At 43.6% G+C, this 21,036-nt stretch overlaps 5 protein-coding genes across 5 annotated transcripts; 4 read left to right on the top strand and 1 right to left on the bottom strand.

Moving 5' to 3' along the window:
- The first annotated feature begins 246 nt into the window (after positions 1-246).
- LOC118876904 (uncharacterized) lies at positions 247-5,194 on the top strand. The gene is made up of 5 exons (XM_070994657.1): positions 247-1,766; positions 2,343-3,065; positions 3,321-3,931; positions 3,991-4,255; positions 4,332-5,194. Exons 1-5 carry the CDS (start codon positions 260-262, stop codon positions 5,192-5,194), a joined length of 3,969 nt encoding a protein of 1,322 aa, XP_070850758.1. The 5' UTR covers positions 247-259.
- Positions 5,195-5,700: 506 nt separating this feature from the next.
- On the top strand, positions 5,701-6,850 carry LOC108008183 (location of vulva defective 1). The gene has a single exon (XM_017071975.3). The coding sequence runs from the start codon at positions 5,708-5,710 to the stop codon at positions 6,848-6,850; it is 1,143 nt and encodes a 380-aa protein (XP_016927464.3). The 5' UTR covers positions 5,701-5,707.
- A 620-nt stretch (positions 6,851-7,470) lies between these two features.
- LOC108008182 (putative uncharacterized protein DDB_G0290521) lies at positions 7,471-8,808 on the top strand. Its single transcript, XM_070995110.1, has one exon. The coding sequence runs from the start codon at positions 7,474-7,476 to the stop codon at positions 8,806-8,808; it is 1,335 nt and encodes a 444-aa protein (XP_070851211.1). The 5' UTR covers positions 7,471-7,473.
- A 502-nt stretch (positions 8,809-9,310) lies between these two features.
- Positions 9,311-9,811, top strand: LOC108009026 (uncharacterized). The gene has a single exon (XM_017072997.3). It carries the CDS (start codon positions 9,337-9,339, stop codon positions 9,793-9,795), a length of 459 nt encoding a protein of 152 aa, XP_016928486.3. The 5' UTR covers positions 9,311-9,336; the 3' UTR covers positions 9,796-9,811.
- Positions 9,812-10,389: 578 nt separating this feature from the next.
- Positions 10,390-12,033, bottom strand: LOC108009021 (uncharacterized). Its single transcript, XM_017072993.3, has 2 exons — positions 11,888-12,033; positions 10,390-11,812 (listed from the first exon to the last, which is right to left on the bottom strand). Exons 1-2 carry the CDS (start codon positions 11,940-11,942, stop codon positions 10,596-10,598), a joined length of 1,272 nt encoding a protein of 423 aa, XP_016928482.3. The 5' UTR covers positions 11,943-12,033; the 3' UTR covers positions 10,390-10,595.
- Between the last annotated feature and the right edge of the window lie 9,003 nt (positions 12,034-21,036).

Consider the following 21,036-nt stretch of genomic DNA (forward strand, 5'->3'; position numbering starts at 1 on the left):
TGAATGAGAAGCTCCGACTAAATAGTAAAGTTAAGAACTAATTAGCATTAGCTGCACCGCAAAAGATTCTTTGCTTAGGCCTGAATTTGCTAAATCTATAAAAAGGCTTATTTTATTAGGATATATACATTAAACCTTTTGTTTGCATATAGTGTCTCTTCAATTTTACGACTTTAGTGGCCTGTATAAAACTCCAGGGGCTTAGCCGCTATCACTTCAGTTCTAGGCCTACCAGAGCGCTGGTTGATCTCAGCTCAGAATGAAATTAAGTACTGTCAGCTTGTTGCTTATTCTAAGCAGTCAGGCATGGAGCCAATCAATTAAAATAAGGATACCTGTCTGGGATGCTTCCAGCTTATTTACGCGCTTAACAGGAATTCGAATCAACTCAGGATCTAACTCTAATAACAAAATCCCATCAAATGAAAATAACAACCAGCAGAATAACGAGTACAACGATTATTTAAACAACTATTATAACAACTATTGGGCGAATGCATACCAGAATTTTGATCCCTACGGATACGGATATTACGGACCATATGGACCGTACGGACTTTACGGACCTTATGATCTTGGTGAACCTCAAACTTCAACAAGCACGCAACCCACAACACCTTTTCCACCAACTACCACAACCACAACAAGTACTGCAAGCCCCACAACAGACTCTACCGCAACAAGTACTGCAAGCCCAACAACAGATTCTACCACAACAAGTACTGCAAGCCCCACAACAGATTCTACCACAACAAGTACTGCACGCCCCACAACGGATTCCTCCACAACAAGCACTAAAAGCCCCACAACGGACTCCACCACAACAAGTACTGCAAGCCCAACAACCGATTCGACCACAACAAGTACTGTAAGCCCTACAACAGATTCTACCACAACAAGTACTGCAAGCCCCACATCGGATTCCACCACAACAAGTACTACAATCCCAACAACGGATTTCACCACAACAACAGTAAGTGGAACAACGTCCACAGGGATTCCCACAACGGATTCTACCACAACAAGTACTGCAAGCAGCACAACAAATTCTACCACAACAAGTACTGCAAGCCCCACAACAGATTCTACCACAACAAGCACTGAAAGCCCCACAACGGACTCCACCACAACAACAGTAAGTGGAGCAACGTCCACAGCGATTCCCACAACGGATTCTACCACAACAACAGTAAGTGGAACAACGTCCACAGCGATCCCCACAACGGATTCTACCACAACAAGTACTGCAAGCCCCACAACGGATTCGACTACAACAAGTACTGCAACCCCCACAACGGACTCCACCACAACAACAGTAAGTGGAACAACGTCCACAGCGATCCCCACAACGGATTCTACCACAACAAGTACTACAAACCCAACAACGGATTTCACCACAACAACAGTAAGTGGAACAACGTCCACAGGGATTCCCACAACGGATTCTACCACAACAAGTACTGCAAGCCCCACAACAGATTCTACCACAACAGGTACTGCAAGCCCCACAACGGATTCTACCACAACAAGTACTGCAAGCGCCACAACGGATTCCACCTCAACAAGTACTGCAAGCCCCACAACAGATACTACCACAACAAGTACTGCAAGCCCCACATCGGATTCCAACACAACAAGTACTGCAAGCCCAACACCGGATTCCACCACAACAACAGTAAGTGGAGCAACGTCCACAGCGATCCCCACAACAACAGTAAGTGGAACAACGTCCACAGCGATCCCCCCAACGGACTCTACCACAACAAGTACTGCAAGCCCCACAACAGATTCTACCACAACAAGTACTACTGAATCTACAATAACCACTAGCACACAACCAACAACTGGACCCGAACTTTGTACAACTTTTCCTGAGCTTCCAGTGTGTCAATCGTTAACAACAAGTACAGAAGGCATCACAACAGATTCCACCACAGCCAGTACTACAACTACAAGTACTGAGGGCCCCACAACGGATTCCACCACAACAAGCACTGAAAGCCCAACAACGGATTCCACCACAACAAGCACTGAAAGCCCTACAACGGATTCCACCACAACAAGTACTGCAAGCCCTACAACGGATTCGACCACAACAAGTACTGCTGAATCTACAATACCCACTAGCACACAATCAACAACTGGACCCGAACTTTGTACAACTTTTCCTGAGCTTCCAGTGTGTCAATCGTTAACAACAAGTACAGAAGGCATCACAACAGATTCCACCACGGCCAGTACTACAACTACAAGTAATGAGGGCCCCACAACGGATTCCAACACAACAAGCACTGAAAGCCCCACAACGGATTCCACAACAAGTACTGCAAGCTTCACCACAGATTCTACCACAACAAGTACTGCAAGCCCTACAACGGATTCGACCACAACAAGTACGGCAAGCCCCACATCGGATTCCACCACAACAACAGTTAGTGGAACAACGTCTACAGCGATCCCCACAACGGATTCTACCACAACAAGTACTGCAAGCCCCACATCGGATTCCACCACAACAAGTACTGCAATCCCAGCAACGGATTCCACCACAACAACAGTTAGTGGAACAACGTCTACAGCGATCCCCACAACGGATTCTACCACAACAAGTACTGCAAACCCTACAACGGATTCGAGCACAACAAGTACTGCAAGTACCATATCGGATTCCACCACAACAAGTACTGCAAGCCCAACAACGGATTCCACCCCAACAAGCACAGCAGGCCCCACAACAGATTCTACCACAACAAGTACTGCAAGCCCCACAACAGATTCTACCACAACAAGTACTGCAAGCTCCACAGCAGATTCTACCGCAACAAGTACTGCAAGCCCCACAACGGATTCCACCCCAACAAGCTCTGCAAGCCCCACAACGGATTCGACTACAACAAGTACTGCTAGCCCCACAACAGATACTACCACAACAAGTACTTCAAGCGACACAACGGATTCGACCACAACAAGTACTGCAAGCCCAACAACGGATTCCACCACAACAACAGTAAGTGGAACAACGTCCACAGCGATCCCCACAACGGATTCTACCACAACAACAGTAAGTGGCACAACGTCCACAGCGATCCCCACAATGGATTCTACCACAACAAGTAGTGCAAGCCCCACAACGGATTCTACCATAACAGGTACTGCAAGCCCCACAACAGATTCTACCACAACAAGTACTGCTGAATCTACAATAACCAGTAGCACACAACCCACAACTGGACCCGAACTTTGTACAACTTTTCCTGAGCTTCCAGTGTGTCAATCGTTAACAACAAGTACAGAAGGCATCACAACAGATTCCACCATAGCCAGTACTACAACTACAAGTACTGACGGCCCCACAACGGATTCCAACACAACAAGCACTGAAAGCCCCACAACGGATTCCACCACAACAAGTACTGCAAGCCCCACAACGGATTCCACCACAACAAGTACTGCAAGTTCCACAACAGATTCTACCACAACAAGTACTGCAAGCTCCACAACAGATTCTACCACAACAAGTACTGCAAGCTCCACAACAGATTCTACCACAACAAGTACTGCAAGCCCCACATCGGATTCCACCACAACAAGTACTGCAATCCCAACAACAGTAAGTGGAACAACGTCCACAGCGATCCCCACAACGGATTCTACCACAGCAAGTACTGCAAGCCCAACAACGGATTCCACCACAACAAGTACTGCAAGCTCCACAACGGATTCCACCACAACAAATACTGCAAGCCCCACAGCAGATTCTACCACAACAAGTGCTGCAAGCCCCACATCGGATTCCACCACAACAAGTACTACAAGCCCAACAACGGATTCCACCACAACAGATTCTACCACAACAAGTACTGCAAGCCCCACATCGGATTTGACCACAACAAGTACTGCAAGCCCAACAACGGGTTCCACCACAACAACAGTAAGTGGAGCAACGTCCACAGCGATCCCCACAACGAATTCCACCACAACAACAGTAAGTGGAGCAACGTCCACAGCGATCCCCACAACGGATTTTACCACAACAAATACTGCAAGCCCCACAGCGAATTCCACCTCAACAAGTACTGCAAGCTCAACAATTGGTTCTACCACAACAAGTACTGCAAGCCCCACAACAGATTTCAACACAACAAGTACTGCGATCCCCACAACGGGTCTTACCACAACAACTACAGCGAGCGACACAATGGATTCGACCACAACAAGTACTGCAAGCCCAACAACGGATTCCACCACAACAACAGTAAGTAGAGCAACGTCCACAGCGATCCCCACAACGGATTCTACAACAACAACAGTAAGTGGGACAACGTCCACAGCGATCCCCACAACGGATTCTAGCACAACAAGTAGTGCAAGCCCCACAGCGGATTCCAGCTCAACAAGTACTGCAAGCTCAACAACTGGTTCTACCACAACAAGTACTGCAAGCCCCACAACAGATTCCAACACAACAAGAACTGCGATCCCCACAACGGATCTTACCACAACAACTACAGCGAGCGACACAATGGATTCGACCACAACAAGTACTGCAAGCCCAACAACGGATTCCACCACAACAACAGTAAGTAGAGCAACGTCCACAGCGATCCCCACAACGGATTCTACAACAACAACAGTAAGTGGGACAACGTCCACAGCGATCCCCACAACGGATTCTAGCACAACAAGTAGTGCAAGCCCCACAGCGGATTCCAGCTCAACAAGTACTGCAAGCTCAACAACTGGTTCTACCACAACAAGTACTGCAAGCCCCACAACGGAATCCACCACAACAACAGCAGGTAAAACAACGTCCACAGCGATCCCCACCACAACAAAGAAGACCACAGACCCATTATGCAAAATTTTTCCGCATCTTCCGATTTGTCAATCGAAAAATTCAGTGAACCTTGTAGAAAGTGGATCTGGTTTATCGGATACCAAAACATCAGACACAATTTTTAACCCCGAACAACAGCTGGCAATTACGTCGTTTCCTCAATCAGTGACTTCTCTCTGTTACTTTTATCCTCGTCTGTGCTTAAAGCCAGAGGAGGCCCAATTCGTACGACTTGCCGATGGAAATGGAAAGCATTTGTTGTTAATTTCGCAAGTCGATGGACGATCCGCTCACCCCCAACAGGAGCCTGCCCTATGGAGAGCTATAAGGAGAACCATAGATACAAGTAATAAATAATATTAAGGGGTTCTTTATTTAATTTACCCAACTGAACAACATAATTTTAAATAAACGAAACAATTCAAAAATTATTAAATAACGTAACAAAGCACATATGAACTTTAACAACTGACACAAAAAAACCGCGTTCTCTGGTAAATGTTTGGTTTCTTTTGCATTTCAAAAGTGAATTGCAAAGTCAATAATTTGAAGATATTAGTATTGGTTTATTTTTAATGAGTTGATTTGGGAAATTCTTGGTAGATAAAAGAAATACTCGCGTCAAAATAGAAACCAACTTGAAAAATAACAGATTTAGAAAGAACGTAGGTACTTTGTCGCTTTGTTCGTTGACATACAAACAACTTGCTAGTTTGACAATTGTTTTAGCCATAAAGCGTTTGGGTCGTCTATGGCTTAAGGGCATCATCAGTGGTTTCATTATCTTCTGATATGTCTATAAAAACGATTTTTCAACTTGGTAGCTTAGTTTGGATCCAGGCTTTAAGGCAAACAACACGATTCGCGGCAATGTTTGCGATGCACGCGTTTTTAGTTTTATTGATCGCAGCCCTAGTATGGTGTGACAGACATGAAGGAGCTCTTAGATTGAACGTGCCACTTTGGGATGTGAATAATCTTTACTCGCGCATATCGAGTGCCTTTGGCGCAGCAACCACCACGCAACCACCGCAGGTCGCACAGGGAAATCCCTCAGCAGCTGGGCCTTGGGACGCCTATTACAATGCGATGTTGCAGGAGTATTACAAAAAAAAGCAAGGACTCTTTTCTCCAAATGAGGCGATGGCAGTTGATCCCTTACCTTTGCCCGTACCTATTCCAATGCCACTTCCTCGGCCCCCGCGACCTTTGCGTCCTTTGCGGCCCCTGAGGCCCCAGATTCCGAATCGACCAAGACCCAGGCCAACTCGAAAACCCACTAGAAGGAGCACGACAACCAGAAGGCCAACAACAACCACTCGGAAAACCACAACTACTGAGAAAGCTACAACCACTTTGTCCACATCAACGTCGTCTCCAGTATCCATTTCGAGTACTTCGACTACAGTCGCATCTACAACCAATTCAACAACCGATGAATCATCGACTACGGGAGGATCTTCTACAGCAGGAGGCTCTTCAACAACTGGAGGTTCTTCTACAACTGGAGGCTCTTTCACAACAGGGTCTTTTACGACAGGATCATCAACGACAGGATCGTCATTTTCATCTTCACGGATAAGAGCAAAGAAAGGATATTTACGAGCTACAACGGCCAATCCATTTTATTCATACCATAATCGGATTCAGAGCAGTCCCATTTCAACTCCGACTGTGCTCAGTCTAGAGGGTCTGCCCTCAATTTCTGGTGACTTTCGTCCTGAACTGCAACTTACAATACAATCACCGCCTCAGTCCATGTCAACGCTGTGCCATAACTATCCACGCCTTTGTGCTCAGCCCGAGGAGGCGCAATACGTACGCTTAACCGATGGATTCGGCAAGCCCATGCTACTTATAACGCCTGGAGGGATTACACAGAACCCGCTCTTTACAGAACCCATTGAACGTCCCATTACCCCGAAACTAAGGCACTTAAAGTTGCAGCCCTCAATGAAACCATCTAGAAATAAATATATTTACAGGCTTGTTAAAAGAAATCAAAGATCTTAAAGGCTTCCTGTTTTATTGAAAATAAATAGTGCACAAGTAAAGTCTAAGGTCTTCTTACATTTTGAAAAAGTTTTGGCGTGGTTGCAAGGATTGGCTTGTGAATAATTTTTTGAGAAACTTTATTCAGTTTTGAACTTTCCAAATTGGTTTATTAACGGAATGTTTGCCTTAAATGTTCGATCCTCTGATTGTGCTTTAGGACAAATAAAATCTGGTGCTGATATCAGTACATCACAAAGCAAGAAGAACCCCTTTCAGTGCCAATCACGTTAGAAACAGCAATAAATAAAATCAAACCAGATAAGACAAAAAATAATATTTTTGGATGATTAAACCAAAGATTGTGTCACAAAGCCATGTAGTCAATAAATTATGAGCTTTGATCATCACATTCGTAATGCTATGAAGTGTACGGAATGCATCAACCTGTCAACACCGACTAATCAAGCAAATGTTTAAGCAGATAAATAATGAGTTTGGATATATTGATCGATATAGCTTAAAGTTTGTTGCCTTCTTAATTTAATGGGATCAGTGATTATTAAACTTCTTCTTTGGGACACCATGGAATATATAAAGCCGTTAATGAATACTCCACTTCAGTCCGTTCTATTACTAGAAGCATGGAACTGCTTAGAAGTTTAGTTATCTGGGTCTTGCTAGTCGCAGCCGGACCTAGATGGCTGATTTCGTTATCCACGGGTTATCAGGTCCAAGTACGAGTACCCGTGTGGGATGTTGGAGGTCTTATCAAACGAGTCACTGGTTTCACCAAGGGTCATGTTAGTAATCAGAAAAAGAAAGATCGACCCAACCAGGAAGAGTTTTGGCCGCCTTATTATGGATACTACGATCCTTCTGCGATACTTTATCCTCCTCCTCCGTTCTATCCATACCCTCCTTATGTGCCGCCAACAAGTCCCCCGTGGCCAACTACTGAGCCTCCAACTGAGCAACCAACGGAGCCACCAACTAAGAGGCCAACTAAAGGTCCAACTAAAGGTCCAACTAAAGGACCAACTAAAGGTCCAACTAAAGGACCAACTAAAGGACCAACTAAAGGTCCAACAAAAGGACCAACTGAAGTTCCGACTAAAGGGCCGACTAAGGGACCAACCAAAGGACCAACTAAAGGTCCGACTAAAGGGCCGACTAAGGGACCAACTAAAGGACCAACTAAAGGTCCAACTAAAGGACCAACTAGACCAACTAAACCAACTAGACCAACTAAACCAACTAGACCAACTAAACCAACTAGACCAACTAGACCAACTAAACCAACTAGACCAACTAAACCAACTAGACCAACTAAACCAACTAAAGCAACTAAACCAACTACAACTGAATCTCCAACCGAAACTACAACAGTGATTTCAACAACGGAGCCAACAACGGAAACTCCAACGGAGACAACAACGGATGCAACAACGGAGACTACAACTGATGCAACAACGGAGACAACAACGGATGCAACAACGGAGACAACAACTGATGCAACAACGGAGACTACGACGGATGCAACAACGGAGACAACAACTGATGCAACAACGGAGACAACAACGGATGCAACAACGGAGACTACGACGGATGCAACAACGGAGACAACAACTGATGCAACAACGGAGACAACAACGGATGCAACAACGGAAGCTACAACAAATCCACCCGTCCGCGATCTTTGCGCAGTGTACTCTTATCTTCCGGAATGTCAAGAAATCAAATCAGTGCACTTAACTAACAAAAAGCAAAGTAATGTTTTCCAGCCACAGCAGAAGCTTTCGGTCGAAACTGTACCACACTCGGTTACATCCCTCTGCTTTTATTATCCCCGTTTGTGTATGAAGCCCGAAGAAGCTCAATTTGTAAGATTGTCAGACGAGAATGGAAGACCCTTGCTCTTGATAACTCCGGTAGAGGAAAAATCACCTCAATCTCTGGTCAAAACAAGAAAAGGCTAAGCGGAAAGAAAGATTTTTAGCAAGGAAATCTTAATCTTAATCTTAATAAAGTAAAAAATGTTTATAAAAACTTACATAAGAAACAGATGTAAACTTTCTTTACTTTTCTCATATTGCACTTTTCCCTACTCTTTGTATACAGTTTTAATCCGAATTACAAACTGAGAACAGTGATCCTGTTAAGCAGAAACGGGTCAAAGAACGGACTTCCTAGTGAAGATGAGAAGATTTTTGCGTTCAACCACTAAGTATCTAGATATGCTAAGATACGTCTCTAATTTATAATCGATTTTACGTTAGTAATAACCTTTTAGATAAGATCAATTTCAGCAGCTTTAGTTCCACATCATCCACTCTGTCTGAGGTCCGAAATACATTAAAAATTTACCAGTAATTCTTTTGACATGACAAAGGTGACAGCAAACCTATTCAAGCAAACTGGTTTCAGTTGCCCCACTCCACCTGGTCATCGTTCCAAAATGATCAGTCCCAATTTAGCTTCCTGAGAAGGTGGTAGCTGAAATTGAAATGAGCTCCGTTCAAGCCTTTCGAGCATTCCAATGGCTAGTTTTCCTCCCGTGCTGCGTATTTCTACGATGGTGTGAAGCTGCCCCACAAATCCAAGATGAGATACTGCAGCAACTTAAGGAACTGAATTTGTCCCAGGCGAAGCTTATTGCGGCTAACTCCACTGTTAAGTGCAGCCTGACCCCGAATCTTTGCGACTGGCAACTGCATCTATACGAGAACCACCGTTTCAGTGTTCCACTTGTCGAGACTGTGAAAAGTACACCCACCAAAGCACCCCCGAATGCCGGTCAAGAAATCTTTGAGTTGACCCACCAAGACAGTGGGTCGCAGCTGTTCATTGTGGCCGAGATTGAGCCCAAGTCGAGACGGGAATGGCGAAGAAGAGGAAAACTGCGGCGTCGACCAACTTTTAATCACTTGAGTAAACAGAAATTTGTCTTGCTGGTCGTTCAATAAATAAACGAAATGAATATATATGCTTCAATCATTTATATTATCATCTCTCATTAAGTCCAATCAATCAGCGGCAAAGATTTATTCCGGCCGACTCACTGTCCGGAGGCTGGCAGTCTGTGAAATTCATTCCGCAGCCATAAAAAATATTCTCAGCTCATTAATGTCGGCTCGATTCACGCTTTACCTGCCGTGAACTGTTTTGGGTCGCGAATGGAAGCCGTCCGACCACTTTCAACTTTAACCTGCGACTGGTTTGGGGTTGCGCCTAATGCCCATTAAGCTGTCTTCGAGTTGTTTGCCTAGAAGTATGCCCAACTCGGTTCTGGGCGGCGTTCTCTATTTGTTTATTCAAATATGAATAGATGGGTTTTTAAGTGCCCAGCCAGTGTTATTGTCTCTGATCTGGGGACTTTTAATTAAGTCATCTTTGTTGACACAGCATTCCGCATTAAATAGAGACATTGATGACTGTGAAATGATGATTATGATGATTAATAGGGGCAGATATTTGAATTAAAAGTGAAAGTCTTGGGGGAATTTAAGATACTGTGTGAAAGTGCTGAAATAAAAATTCCTTGATTGATTCATAAATCTTTATTTGTCGTTTTACTGCTAGTTATAGTCACTACAGAACACCAATTGAATCTACTCGAATCACATACCCAACTTACTAGCTATTTGGTCAGTACACAAAGTTTAGTCCCAACGGAAATTCAATTTGCCGGCGGGTCGGACCCTCTATAAACACTATACCCGAAACCCAATAAAAACCCCGAGTCCGACCGTCAAAAACTCTGGCTTCACACATCATCCGTGGCACGTTCGTCGTCGACATCGTCAGCGATGGTATCGTAAATCGTATTCAAAAATTTTCTAATTTCCGCATACGGTAGAATCTGCCACCAATTTGTCGTAGTTTCAATTTCCTCCTCCATTACTCCCGCGTTGGCAGGACGTCTCTGGGAGTCCTGGCGACGTTTATCCTTGCCCTTACCCTTACCCTTGCCTTTGCTCTTGCTCGTCGTTGTTAAAGGACGATGCGTGCTGATTTCCGGTGATTGTGTTTCCAATTCCTTCGCCGGCTGCTTCGCATCCAGTGGAGCAGGACTTTGTCCCAGGATGGGGTTTGGTCCAGGGGTCGTCACAACCCGATTCGCTGTCATCTTTGTATCAGTTTCATTAGACGCTTTTGCTCCTGTTGGCGTTTGCTTTCGCCTGGTCTTGGGCCGAGGCGGTCGGACTCGGGTTTCGTCCTTCTTCCTCTTGGCGGAGTGAGCCTTTGTGTCCGTGTCACCGGCATTCTCCGCTGTCGGCCGACTGACAAGCTGCTGCATTCCTGTCGATGCCATATCGATAATTGTCCCACTCGGGGCCATAGTTTTCTTCACACTTGTCAAGGCTGCCTCATCCCCCGCGGCAGCTGTCACCGGGGCGTTCGAGGCCAAGGCTTCACCATCTTTTTCGACTTTATCCTGTCCAGGCACGGCTTCTGTTGTTGCAGCATTGTTCTCGGGCAGCTCTGGCAGTGTCAGCTTTACCTTCAGCGGCTCCTGCTGCTCATGCTGCTCCTCCGGGCTCATAACTTCTTCGGCGACTGGTTTACGTTCATGGTCAGTGGTCAGGGTATTCAATTGCACTATCTTCTTGGCCCCTATACTTTGCACATGGAACTCGTTCGAGTATAAATTCTCCTGTGCGTGCAGAGCCGAGTTCATTTGCAGCGGCATTAATTGCATGTTTATGGCCGGGTCCTCAATTGTTTTGTTCGCCTGGCCTGCCATTGGCAGGACCGCCACCTCCTGGTCGAGGTTCCTGTAGTGAGACCTTTGCTCCGTGGATCGCCGACTGTGATGGGAGATCTGCTGCAGCAGGTGACCCATGGGGGGAACATCCTGATTCGATCGACTCTCCATAGCCAGGCGACCAGCCAGATTCATCCTGGGCTTGTTATAAGCATAGACATCCACATTGAAGACCCCATGGGTGGGGGCACGTCGCCAGTGTCGGGCAGGAGTGGCTGCAAAAAGGGGTTCGTCAGGGGTTAGCAATCACTGTACTTTCACTCTTGGAACACTCTCCCAAAGGGGCTCACCTCTGGCCACCAGGGCCCAAGACTGGATTAGCAAAAGCAGCAGTGGCAGCTTCATTCTCTCTAATACATATTTTAGGCGTTGGCCCCGGCTACGACTAAACCGATTTTGGACCACTCGACCAATTTTATGGCCATCTGATTTGGGTCAGTCCGCAACTAATTTGCATTGACGACTCATGTTCGGCAATGTTCTAGGAATGTGAAAACACAGTGGACCCCACCGAAGCTCAACGCGATTAAAATCTAACATGCTATGGACATGGCATCTCGTCGAGATGACTGACCACTGTCTTCCGAGAACTGGTTTCCCTGAATCCCCGAATCGATTTCGAGCAACGGCACTTTTGGCTTTTGCCAAAACACACAATGGTTTAGTTTCGGCCCTGTCAATGGCCAAGCTAATGCCGTGCCATAAAATATTATTGTGTTGCCACCTTGGTCGAGCCTTGGTCAAAATGTGTTTTCGGTCGCTTGGCCAAAAGTAGCGAAAGTTGAAAGTTCTGCTTAGCATTACAATGGCCTGCTAATGGAAAGTAATTGTTGAGAAATTCCGGGGAATGCAAAACAAGCCTTTATTGATTTTCGAATATTCTCAAGATCAAATTGATTGTTTAAAACAAACAATCTTAATTTGTTTATAAAATCTCAAGAACTTAATGTTTTGATGAAATGAGTATTTATTTATGTAAAAAAATCATAAATGAAATTAGGTGTGCAAGAATAAATTCTTTGAAATATACTTTCACGCAAAAATTATAAAATACTATTTCACTTTTAAACTTAATGCAATTCGATTACTAATTTAGTGACTTCAAACAATGCGTACGCATAAAATGCTTTGTTTATTTAGTAGTCTCAGCTGAACTAGCTCACTAAATGAGTTCATTGAAAATTAATAGTTTGACAAAGCAAAAACAAACAGAATTATTCATAGCTCAAAACATTGCTCCATTGTAAATTGAAAATTTAATTCGAAAACCCATTGCGGAAAGTGATTTATTTTAAAGAGCTTGTCAAAAACAGTTGACCAAGAGTCAGCAAGCAGCAAACAAACAGCGAGCAAACAAGCCATTCCGAGAACAGAACCGCTGACAGTTTCCACTCGGAGCACTTAAGATAACTTTGGGTCCGGACTCTGGACTACGGACTTTGGACTCCGGATCACGGGGGCGGCGGGGCGTGGCTGGTGACTGCTGGCCGGGCTGACTGGCGGTCTGAGCCAAGCTGATGATGTCCACCAACAGTGGCAGATTTATGAAAACTGTTGACATTTAGTTCTTCGAACCGTAAACTCTGAGCGGACTCAAGGCAGCGGAATTTACATTCGAACAATGCAGGCCGCAGAAGAACGGAGCAGTGTGCACGGGACATAATGCAAACGGAATCAGAATCAGAACCAGAATCGAAGGAGAGCAAAAAGGGCCAGCAGACGGGGAAATGTGAAAAAAGCCAGATGACAGGCGGCCAAGACGGACAAAGGCAATTGTGCTGGCATGTGAAGGAAAGCCCGTAAGAGAGAAAGAACTGTAAAAAAACTGGCGATATCGCTAGGATACTCCAAACCATGTGCGCTGGGAAAAAGTCCTCGGAACTTTGGGTGTTAGACCCATCAATTGAGCGATTAATATTTGGTCTATTCTTCTTGAAAAAAATCATCAGATACCAACTAACATAGCGAAAGGTCTCATAAAATTCATAACATCAATTAAAAGGTAAAAACATATGGCTAAGAATATATATATTACAACGAACTGACATTACTATTACTTTTCCATCTTTATTTCAGTGTAGGGCTACAATAGCTTTCGGCCTGAATTGTGGCCTAAATGCAATACGAGCGGCTTCCAATTTTATGTAAATACCTTGTATAATAAGGCCACTGTAGCGATAATGCGATTGCACAGAAAACGGACCTTATGAAGGGATAAGCCCGAAAACAAATTGCATCGATGGTTGAGTTCGAAAAGTGTCAGACGGAAGCAGTTACAATACCTCTCTTACATGAACCAAAGTGGCACTTTTGATTCTTCAATCGAGTTGAGGGTATGGAGAAGGCGATGACATATCCGTTGACGTTGAAATGCCCTGCACTGGACACTTGCCTTGTGGATGGAGATGATGATGATGATGATGCAGATGGAGATGGGGTTGTGAAACTCCGGCCTATGCAAATAAAAACAAAGAAAAGGCCGTGCAAGTTAAGCGGATAGATAGAGTGAGGAAATTAAAAACAGTAGGACACGGAGGAAAAATATTATATTACTTTATTTGTTATTTTCTTTCTTTTTTAACAAAATAATCCATAGGGAATAAATAAAAGTTCTGAATTTTTAAGCTCGGTTTAAGAGCAAGGGCAACCAAATTCTGTCCATAAAAAGTATTCAAAGGAATAACTTACTACTTATATTTTACAGAAAGATGCAATTTTTCTGAAAGAATATAAATAAATAAATCACAAACCTAAAGACTTTTCTCCAAGTGTATTTGAAGAGGAAAAGAGAGTTCAGAGCCACTGTCGTCGACGTCTTAATTAAGCAGCTCAAACAGCAACAACAATTAGCCGAGCTGCAACTCAAGCGATGTTGATTGTTATTTTTTCAGTTTCCCGAGTGGGAGGACGAGATGAAAAGAGATGGGTAATAAAGGATAGAGGTGTACTGCTTGCACTTGTGGTGGCTTACCAAGAGGCTTAATCAACGATTAATTCAATCGAAATTGCAGTAGAATAATTACTGAAAACTTTAAAACTTTTCCACTTCAACTTGAAGTTTACTGGATTGTTTTCGGTTTCAGATTTTGTTATTCCTCTTTTGCTGTTTTGCCAGCAAGTGCACACAATTTGCTTTGTCATTAGACGAACACTTTAAGCACTCGACTGCGCTATTTATCTCAGGCCATCTCCCTCTAACCCCTCTTTCCCCTAGCCCCCTCCCGCTCGCACCTTGCTATCTCTGTCAACTGCTTTGCCTTGGCTGCTCATTTCCAGCTGGCCATTTTCTTTGTCCAGCTTTTATTTGACCATTCATTTGTTGCATTCGCCTGCCCAAATAATTGGAGAAATGGGTGGGAAAGTCCTAGGGGGGTGGTGTCTGTAGAGCGGGGCAGACAGATATCCATTCACAGCATTTTGCACATTTTCGCTTAATTTGAATTTTTCTATGCAAATGTCGAGCTGCCAGAAAAAAAGCACCCGAAATTCAACTGTTTTTCGTTAAATAATTCTATTTTATTTTGCATTATTTCTTTTTTTTCCTCCTTTCGTCTGCACCAAATTGTTATTGCAATTTTCTTTGTGTACTTTTGCACATTTTGCAGCATTCGCGGTTCACTGCGCTGTCGTTTATTTGATATTTGTATTCCCCGCTGGATCTATAGTATCTTCGATAAGGTACTCCAACCGTCTAACAGGAGTTGTCGGTGGGGAAATCCCTTTGAATTGAAGCTGCATGGATTTGGCTTCAATCGTCCATTCAATTCGTTCGGGTTGGTTGGCTTAAGGAAATATGGCCATTTGATTGATAATAAAATAGGTATTATATGAAAGTGGTAAAGGGTAAATAATATTTATAGATCTAAGTGACCTATAGATAAAAATATTTTATTCTTTTCAGAGCGAATGAGTTACATGACAGTTGAACATTGTGAAATAAATTTGAATGACTTTAACGACAATGTATTATATATCAAAGAAACAAATTCTTAAAATAATTTTAAAGCCATTTAAATATTATTTATTATTGGTTAAGGCCATATTCCTTGATTTTGGACTGCCTGGATTTATTTTGGATAATCATGTTGGGAATATATATATTTAATCCTACTAAGGTTGCCATGACTTTTTAATGCATTCAGTTGTTCAAAACCAAGCAAGTGTCATACAGCCTTCAAGATTTCCACTTTCATTTAACCTACTTTCTTTTAGCTTAACAATAAGCTCGGAAAGTCTTGCTTAAAGCTGAATATTGCATTTAAAGTGTTCTTATGTCCATATGTGTGACAACGGACAAGCAATTTTTTGTTCATTTCACCCCAGTTTATCCGGCTCTTTTCCGACTCTGAATACTTTCCTTTTCCAATTTCCTCACTTTAAGCGGGCAGAAAATACAGGCTATGTGCAGGGGATTGCGAAATGTAGTTGGCTGGCTAATTGTTATGCAAAAGCCAAAATGAGGCCATAAAAATCCGATTGCGGGCCGGAATCTGAAACCGAGTGCCGATAAACTTTACCCCTCTGTCGCGATGGGATCGTCGTGTTTGATTTGCCGCGTAGCCTATGCATGCCGCAAACAAACGACACTTTGATTTAGTGCAAGAACAATGGCGAGCAAACAGAGCCATGTCGGGAATGGCAGTAGTCACAGTGGCAAGAATTCTATGGCCAATAAAACAAAACAAAGCTAATGGCCAAACAAAACGAGACCGAAATGCAGGCGGCAACTTTATGGCTGGCATAAAAAGCCTGTATTTATCTATTTTTCCCCAGCTCTCTGAAATCTCTCGGAATCTATATCTGTATCTGCGGCAAACGCCTCCTGAATGTCAATGTGCAGCCTGCCTCCAGGGCGGCCCACAGTGCGTATGCGCGATACAGTTTATCGTCTTGGCACAGCATTCGCAGCATAGTTCTATATTATATCCGCAGAACTTGTTGCTACAACGCAGCCACAACTTTTGCCACCTAATGCCGCATCAATATGCAAAGCCGGCAAGTTTTGGGCCAAGTCGAACGCCCCACTAAGCCGCTTAAAACACAAAGAACACGAAAAAAGGAGAAACTTTAAGTTCATTTAACTTTTGCAATCAGCTGGCGGAGCAGACAAGACAAGACCATCGCCATCGCCTGCCAGGGCAATTTATGATTTATTAACAACGAGCGAAACTCAATTTGTGCCCCGAGCCAGAGCCCGTTAAGTCAGCTAAAGGGATTTCTTAAACTTAAATGATTTTAATTATTGAGAATTATCGACAGTGCAGAGCTCTGTAATGCGATTTCCTTCGATTGGGGATTTCGCCCAACAGATGGGAGTTTCCAGAAACATTCCTCGACCTAACTGAGAACTATTTCAGTTTGATTTATAGCGTTGCAAATTCCGGTTTCGGGGTGATTAAACCCAAGGCAGGGGGAAAATAGATACACCCACTCAACCCAAATTCACGCCCCTTCATTCAAGTTGGCAATTATCTAAGCAAGTGAGCGTGAAAGGACCCAAAGTCAGTTTTTTTGCATACCCTCTGAGATACCAGGGTATATTGGAAGTGTACCTTATAAAGATAATAATTAGAGATTCAAACTCAAGTAGAACTCACTTATATCGAAAAAGATCCATAAACAAAGGTGCTTAGAAGTAGGCAACACATTTTGTATCCCTCTATTAATTACCGGGTATCTTTTAGTCGGGGAGTTCCATCCTTTCTTTTGTGAGCCTTGTTTTTCCCTTACTTTTTCGTACTCTGCCTTGTCCTGTATTGAAGAAGCTGGCCAGATGATTTATGATTGTTCGCTGTGGCCTGGCTTATTGGAGGTGGAGCATGGGGAAATCTCGTTTCAATAAATGCCCTGTTCGGGCATTAAATTTTAATAGTCTCGTCTCGGAGGAAAATAATGCTTAACAGAGTTATTTATGAAGTGACGCTCTAAATTTATTTAAAACGCTTGCAATAAATTCCAACAAACTTCCATATGAAAATTTATGCAACTTAATTCTAATGCGTATTTGTGGCGGCAATGCGAGAACAATGCTGGCCAAAAAGGGAAAACGACCGAAGGAGATCCCAACCGATCCGATCTGCGGGAGAACGGGTGAATTTGTCCCCAATCAATCATAATTTGTAACTGTCATCGCAAGCTGCGACCGCGGCCATTGAGTGATGAAGTTGTCGCCACGACTCACACCCACAGTGACAAACTCACCCACACAGGCTCACACTCGCCAATGACACGCAAGCCAACTAAAGTCAACCACAAAACCCTGCACAGTGGGCTTCAGGACATAAAAAAGTAAGCAAAAAAAAGACAAGGACTCTTAATGAAACCAATTAATATTTATTCATCTTTTTATATCCTTTTAAAAGAAGTTACATTATAGCAGTTAAAAAAGGAAACTATCAAGTTTCCTGAAACTTTTCAAATAGTGGCAAAAGGGCGACCCAAATGTTAAGAGCAATAAATTTGTAATGGTTGTTTGTCAATGTCCTGTGATTTTTAAAGGATGCTACAGTTTAAAATAATACAAGCCAGTCATTATAAAAAAAAAAGAAATCTTAGAAATCTAAGACCGTCATTAACTTTAAGTTCTTTAAACCTATGATGTTAAGAAAAATTAATTTATTTTGTTTTTATTATTTTAGTAGTACTTTCAAAACTGAAACACAGAGGGGTGATTTAGAACTTATTATACTTTTTTACAACCAGTAAAAGGTACCTCTTTAAAATTTTCCATTTAGGCTTTTACAAACAGTAGTAAAATTAAGATCTAACCAGGTATACTTTGATACAAGAATTGAAAAATGTTTTATTATTAAAATTTTTAATCACATTATGGATGTGCAGTACGGGACTTTTACTCTTAAATTGAATTACAGATTGACATAGAGCAAATAATGGTAAGCCTGTAGCCATTTGGTTTTGAATCACTGTCCCTTGGAGGCATGTCCGGTTGCCTGGTACCGCCTGTGTCATTCGGAGGACGATTTGGGCGCAGCCACGCCCCCGCTTCCACCTGCCTACGTGTGCGTATGTGGACCGCAGATTTATCACGAATTTCGCTTTCCTATGCCGAAATTCAGACAGTCGAGATGCAGACAATGGAGAGTTCAGCTCGGTGACGCCAGAGAATGGAAGTCCGATATACGCTGACAAAAGTTTGATATGCCCCGAACTTGACAAATGTCTGACAAATCCCGTCAGCATCCAGTGGCTCTAATGAAAGCCAATTGCTGCTTAGTTGTCTCCGCGGAGAAGACAAAAGACCCGGGTCCCGAAACTCCGGAACCTGTCGCCGTGCGACACAAAATCTTCGGCACGTGATTCCGCTCATCTGCAATGTTGCCCCACTCGGATTCCGTTTCAATTTGGGCCTCCCTGCTCGCAGCCATGGGATACAGATACATATATACACCCAGATTTATGATGATTTTTTTCACACACGTGTGCCCAAAAAGTTGGCGTTAATAACGATTAAGTGCGCCATGCGACATTGACTCCGGGCGCAGAATGAAAGTTTGGGTAGGATTTTTGTTATTCGCGACAGGTAGACGGCAAAATGCGTTGGACTCGACTTCATGGCATCCAGATCCAGGCGCCCAGTTTGTTATAATGGTAAACACTGACCAACGTGGGCTCTGGAAAGTTTGCTTAGCCACAAAGGGTGTTCTGTGAGCCATTTTTTGCTTGCCGGACAGCTCTTTTTATATGCAGTGCAGTCGAGGTATGCAAAAAATCTTATAAAAGATCTTTAACTACCTTTTCTGAAATGAGGAACTTTACTTGAAAAGTGCTTAGCAGTAAACGTTTTGAATTTCCGAATACATTTGTCAGAACCTACTAACTTAATTCCATTTAAAGAAGTATTATATCAAAAAAGGTAAAGTATTATACATCATAACCTGGAAACTTTTGCTTTAAAATTCTTAAATCAGTTTCTGTTCTATGTGCAACCACTATTCTTTACCTATTTAGTTTTTTATCCAGCCCAGATAAATGTTTGGTGCTTAAACTGCGCAAGAGTCCGACTAACTTTCACTTCTCTGTGTGGGCTGAATTTTCCAGCATTGCCGTTCGCATGTGATTTGTGTCAAACTGTCGATGCTGGGCAAGTAAATCAAAGTCATCTGGCCATTGGCTGCTGGACTTGTCCCTCCCGCGGCACCGGGGGTATTTTCCGCCCCCTTCCGGAACATCCGTCATTTTTCATGTTGCCATGTTGCTGGAAGCGGAGACCCAAAGCGAATGTGATTATTGATTGGTGCTCACCTAAATTCATGGCTACCCTGCACCCGGGGACCAACCATTTATCTAACTATAACCAAAAGTCAGGAGCTTGTTAGTGTGTGGCCACTGGTCAAATGTGAAAGTCGGGCAAGGAATTTGGGGTGGTTGGATGGCGAGATAGTTCTATAGTTAGCAAAGCCACAGATACAGAGCCATGGGGGGTGAAAAAAAAAGCATCATAGAAGCGCAAAAGTTTGACGTTTATGTGACATTTGAAATCAATTTGCACAACAATTGAATTTTCCATTTTCGATATATGCGATTCATTGATATTGTTTGTTCGCCGTCGTCGTTATGGTTGATGTTTCTGTTGCAGTAGCAGTATTTTTATCAATTTGCCAGTGCAGCTGATGGGCAATCGATGCGTTTACATGTCAATTAGCAATTTAGTGCGTGCCACATTGTCAGCGTGAAAATATCCGGTATACGAGTGGGTGACTGGGTGGCAAAAAGTTGCATATTTAATTGGCTGCCGCAAAGAGGACGCCATGCAGTTCGGGCTCCATGCCCGAATGACCACAGAGTGGGCCGCAAATGAAACGGACAGCCGCCGAATGGCTGGCAATTTGATGAATTTCCAAATCCAAATAGATAATCCACAAACATTTGATTCAATCGAATGGGCAAAACGATTTCCACTTCGAAATTAATCAGAGCATTAAACGAGGAAATTGCAACTCCGGTTGGAGGGCATTACCATCTAATTGGTTGATTGCATGTGCGGCGCTCGTAGAGACTTTGCATTATGGATTCCCAGGCATTTTGGAAGAACTCAACTACCACACAGCTGACTGGCATTTAGGACTGCCAAGTCCTGTTTTCCGTTTGCCAACTTCAATATTTGTTTGTTTTTTCCACATGGGCCAGCTGACGCAGACCCATTTTGGCCTAACAGCCGAAGGAACATCCAGATCCGGGCAAACACATCCATTTGGCAAGTTCCAGGAGTGAATTGCATCTGCTGCCCCTGCAATTGCCCAGATTTATGCCGTCTAGCCGCATTCTGAGCCATTGCAGCCGACATATGGCCCCGTAACCCCATGTTCGCAGTCAAAACGGACACTGTCGAACAGTTCTTAACTACGCAGAGCAGGTAATTCCGGAAAATGCCCCGGGCAGCTAGGGCTAAAACCGCAAGGCCCCCTAATTCTCCGACTGC

This window comes from Drosophila suzukii, chromosome 2R, assembly GCF_043229965.1.
Source record: "Drosophila suzukii chromosome 2R, CBGP_Dsuzu_IsoJpt1.0, whole genome shotgun sequence".
NCBI classification, from domain to species: domain Eukaryota; kingdom Metazoa; phylum Arthropoda; class Insecta; order Diptera; family Drosophilidae; genus Drosophila; species Drosophila suzukii.

Coding starts and splice junctions, on each gene's coding strand:
- LOC108008183 (XM_017071975.3), top strand. CDS start 5,708: ATGTTTGCGATGCACGCGTTTTTAGTTTTATTGATCGCAGCCCTAGTA.
- LOC118876904 (XM_070994657.1), top strand. CDS start 260: ATGAAATTAAGTACTGTCAGCTTGTTGCTTATTCTAAGCAGTCAGGCA. Junction 1,767..2,342: donor AACGGACTCTACCACAACAA/GTACTGCAAGCC, acceptor GCTTCACCACAG/ATTCTACCACAACAAGTACT. Junction 4,256..4,331: donor CGGATTCCACCACAACAACA/GTAAGTAGAGCA, acceptor CAACGTCCACAG/CGATCCCCACAACGGATTCT.
- LOC108009026 (XM_017072997.3), top strand. CDS start 9,337: ATGAGCTCCGTTCAAGCCTTTCGAGCATTCCAATGGCTAGTTTTCCTC.
- LOC108008182 (XM_070995110.1), top strand. CDS start 7,474: ATGGAACTGCTTAGAAGTTTAGTTATCTGGGTCTTGCTAGTCGCAGCC.
- LOC108009021 (XM_017072993.3), bottom strand. CDS start 11,942: ATGAAGCTGCCACTGCTGCTTTTGCTAATCCAGTCTTGGGCCCTGGTG. Junction 11,813..11,887: donor TTGGGCCCTGGTGGCCAGAG/GTGAGCCCCTTT, acceptor CCCTTTTTGCAG/CCACTCCTGCCCGACACTGG.